Genomic DNA, 3,837 nt, shown 5'->3' with positions numbered 1-3,837 from the left:
AACACAATGGACCATGCATACATGCACGAACACACATATTTCTCGCTTATTATATTCATTAATTGTGGTTTTATACATGATTTTTTTTTCAATTTTTTTTTTTGGGGGGGGGGGGAGGGACTGAGTGTGGGTTGTTGGTATTTTTTCAACCGCTCTAGTATATATACATGTATTTGCAAGTGCTTCCATTAAGAGAAGACTACAATGCATGCGTACAATTTCCGTTTATGCACTGATGCACTGAGATTTAAAGGTGGTTAGCTTTAATATTGTTTTGGGAAATCATTCATTTAAATTTGAAAAATCAAGTAATCTAAAACTTTAGTATCTGTTTATTGTAATTAACTAGTATTTTGAATTCGGTGAGATTTAACATATAACAGAGTCTAATCCCTGTGAATAATCTTTAAATTTTTCTTTATTATTAATTTTTTTTCACCATTAGATAACATCAATTGTATTATCGCAAAATAGGACCGCATAAGAACCCAAAAGAAGCTTCCCTCCAGTCTCATAAATGTCCCTCGTTTCATTTTATAAGCAGGACAAGAAGCAGCAATATGGGGGAGGGGACTGCCTCTCCCAAAGTGAACTTTTTAGCTCATCTGAGCCAGAGGGGGCTTTTATTTTCAAAATGTATCTGATGTCTGTCATTAGTGAAGAAGTTGTTGTCGTCGTCGTAAACGTTTCGCATTTTCATCTTCTTCTTCAGTTTTAAACTTGTGTTAGGAAGCTTCCATAGGTAGTGTAGATTGTTCAAATCGTGATCCCAGGGGGTAGGATGGGCCACTACGGGTGTCAAAGTCGAAACTATGTGAAATCATCCTCAGGTAGTGTAGATTCAAGTTTGTTCAAATCATCATCCCCGGGGGTAGGGTGGGGCCACAATGCTACAGTTTTTAAATAGGTATAGATTAAAAAAATGATTAAATCTCCGATCATTCTTTATTAGGAACACAATGTTAAAATATGTGCTTAATCTCCAAAATTGTTCAGATAATTTCGTATTTAATGTATTAAAGCTGTTTGGATCAGAGTTATGTCAGTTTGATATTGTTGCTCATATGAGCGATGTGGCCCCTGGACCTCTTGTAAATAAATAAACGTACATTGTATAACTCCAGTTGGTCCCTTTAGGTTTTGTCTGTTCCCTCTAATTCTAAAAACGATGCCACCTTTTTAAATTTTCAACACGAGGTTATAGTTTGCATGTACATAAGTACATGTACATATAAATGTATCCCGGTTGTTTCCGACATGTTTTATTCTACCGCTTCCGGTCAGTCGTTATCTCTGACTGTCGTCTGTGTTTCCGTTTGGTTGCACGCGCACACATGTACATATGTATTTACAAGGTCAGAAAGTAATTGTTATTATTGATATTGGTTTGTCTTCATCCACCTTAATGTATACTCACATAAATCGTGATTAATGTGCAAGCTGTTGTCCCGTTTTTAAAAATTGACAGAAAATCGTTTACAATAAAAAAGAGCTGAAGGCGTCAACAGCTCCTTATATTGTCCCTAAGACGTCTGCTCAGTCGGTAAGTTGTAAGTGAGATTCTTTATTTTTCTGTGTATTTGTAAAAAGATTATCTTCATTTACATATATATGTATACCAAAGTAAAATCATAAACAAAATGAATACGTTAAAGAATTTGAATTAAAGCAAGCGGGTCCCTTAGCCTGACTGTATTTTTTCCCGTAACATTTGAAATTAGCAAGTTAAGCTTTAAAACTGTCGTGCAGAAGTGCATGGTAATATTTTTCTAAATTGTCCTTATTGTACAGTTTTTGGTCAAGCACTTAATTTCGTTTAGCTAGTTTAAAGATGTAAAGTCTTTTTAATATGTACAGCAAAAGAATCTACGTTTCAAGAATAACAAAACCTAGTTTCTAGATCGCATTTTAGAAACTCTCAACCACCACAGACTCAGGTGTGTTACTTTCACCTCAGTCTTACCTGAATAAAAAAAAGTGTAGATGTAAGTATTATGCTGTACATAAACTAACATTGGATACCCGGGTATGTCCGTGGGGCAGAGTTGCGTTATGTACACGGATAATTACTGTGATATGATTGACAGGTTATTTCATTCCTACACCTTGTCCCTACGATCAACTTATATACATCCTTCTTGGTCGACATTTCGTTGTGATTCCCGAAACTGAACACATGGTTTGAAGGATTGTATCATGCTTATTAACTATTTGCAGAATTTCTTCAAGATGCCTTCAGTTTTAGAGGAGAAAATGACAAAGGGAACTAATAAGAAGAACGTTTTTGGATTCTACTTCCTTTCTACCTGTGCAGTGACGGGTCTCTTTACTTCCTGTTACCTATATTTTACTTACATTGTAGCAGAGGCCTTCTACTCTAGAAAATACATGTGGAACTTCTCGGTGACAATGGCTTTATATGTGTTCATATTCATTGGAAAGTTATTCCGCTATCGTTTGACAGACACCAGCAGAAGGTCCACATTTATCACCCTCATACAGTTCGACTCTATGTGTCTCGCTTTAGCTGGACTTGGCATGGCTATAACAAACTATCATTACGACCGATCGGGATTGTACGGCAATAAATACTTACAGACTGTAGCAAAACTTCTCGTAGCGAAGTTAGTGACTGCGTTCTATTTCACTTCTTCATTGAATCTAATGTATGAAAACGCTGTTTGGCTTGAAATTGTGTCCATTGTATTTTTATACACTATAGCTAATGTTCCACTTCTCCACAAAATTTGTCAGGACTTTTCATTAGGTGACAACACAACCAATGTTATTTTATTGTCATTATGCATTTTGACTATAACTGCTTATAGTTCAAACCTCTTGAGAAATCGTTTGCATCAAACATTTGGCATTCGGCAAGGTTGCCCGCTGTGTGATATTCTGTTATTTGCTACGCTGACAGTTTATGTATACATTAACGTTACTTGCTTTCATCAACATCAGAGCGAATTGTTGGAATTTCCACCGGACAATCTCTATGTTTCTGTGTGGGATACGGTTGGATTATCCACATTCGTCATCATCATAATGCTGTGTTGGACTGTATTCTTTCAGTTTGTATTCACTCGTACTGCAATCAATAGGAGTCCGAATGTTCATTCAAAACTTGGAAACATTGCTCACCATTTTAAAAGATTTTTATGCAGTGATGTTCAATGTATATTTTTTGCTTCAAATCAAATAATAAAAGTATGAACTTAGGTCTTGTGTATTATTTCTTTTGTCTGTGTTATAATTTTCGTTAAACTATTCAAATTCATTATTAAGGTGGGTTTGGACAACTGTCGATATTAATTTGGATTAAAGTACATTATAAGCAAAATACTTTTACTAGTTTAGAATTTTTAAATTCTACAATATTTTACCAAAAACTATGTTTTAAATTTTTTCGGTAAGGTAAGTTTTAAAAAAGACACAATGGCATTCGAACTCATGACGAACAGACTCGTCGGAAACGTATGGAAAGCCACAGGGGACCTCAGGGAATTGACATTTGCCACAATATATATAGCTTTGAAGATTACAATTGTAGTAAGATATGAGATTAGTGCTTAAAACCCCCAAAGAAATTAAGAGTTGGCGCTCTTTAAAATATGCATGTTTCAAACTTATAACTTAATAGAAAGAAAACCCTTACCAGTTGTTTTCCCTAGGTCTACACAGGGCCGTTTATAGTAGTTCATACTGCCATGTGCCACGGCTAAATTACAGTTTTTGCTATATTGAACAGATTAAATCTATTTGGCGTAAAACAAAAATAATAATTATGTTAAATATATAGGAACACATAAAATGTTTGAGGTTATGAAGTGTTTGTAT

General features: G+C 35.0%; 1 protein-coding gene across 2 annotated transcripts; it reads left to right on the top strand.

The window, feature by feature from the left end:
- Positions 1 to 1,325: 1,325 nt before the first annotated feature.
- Positions 1,326 to 3,213, top strand: LOC128185622 (uncharacterized). 2 transcript variants are annotated; one of them, XM_052855222.1, is made up of 2 exons: positions 1,326 to 1,543; positions 2,218 to 3,213. In XM_052855222.1, the coding sequence occupies exon 2, from the start codon at positions 2,230 to 2,232 to the stop codon at positions 3,211 to 3,213; it is 984 nt and encodes a 327-aa protein (XP_052711182.1). In that variant the 5' UTR covers positions 1,326 to 1,543; positions 2,218 to 2,229. The 2 variants fall into 2 exon arrangements, with proteins under 2 accessions (XP_052711182.1, XP_052711183.1); XM_052855223.1 differs by having other exon boundaries at positions 1,326 to 1,550.
- The last annotated feature ends 624 nt before the right edge of the window (positions 3,214 to 3,837 follow it).

Source organism: Crassostrea angulata, chromosome 5, assembly GCF_025612915.1.
Source record: "Crassostrea angulata isolate pt1a10 chromosome 5, ASM2561291v2, whole genome shotgun sequence".
NCBI classification, from domain to species: domain Eukaryota; kingdom Metazoa; phylum Mollusca; class Bivalvia; order Ostreida; family Ostreidae; genus Magallana; species Magallana angulata.
This window is presented reverse-complemented; position numbering and strand designations above follow the sequence as displayed.

Bases quoted from the DNA above. Each gene is read 5' to 3' on its own strand.
- LOC128185622 (XM_052855222.1), top strand. From the start codon at position 2,230: ATGCCTTCAGTTTTAGAGGAGAAAATGACAAAGGGAACTAATAAGAAG.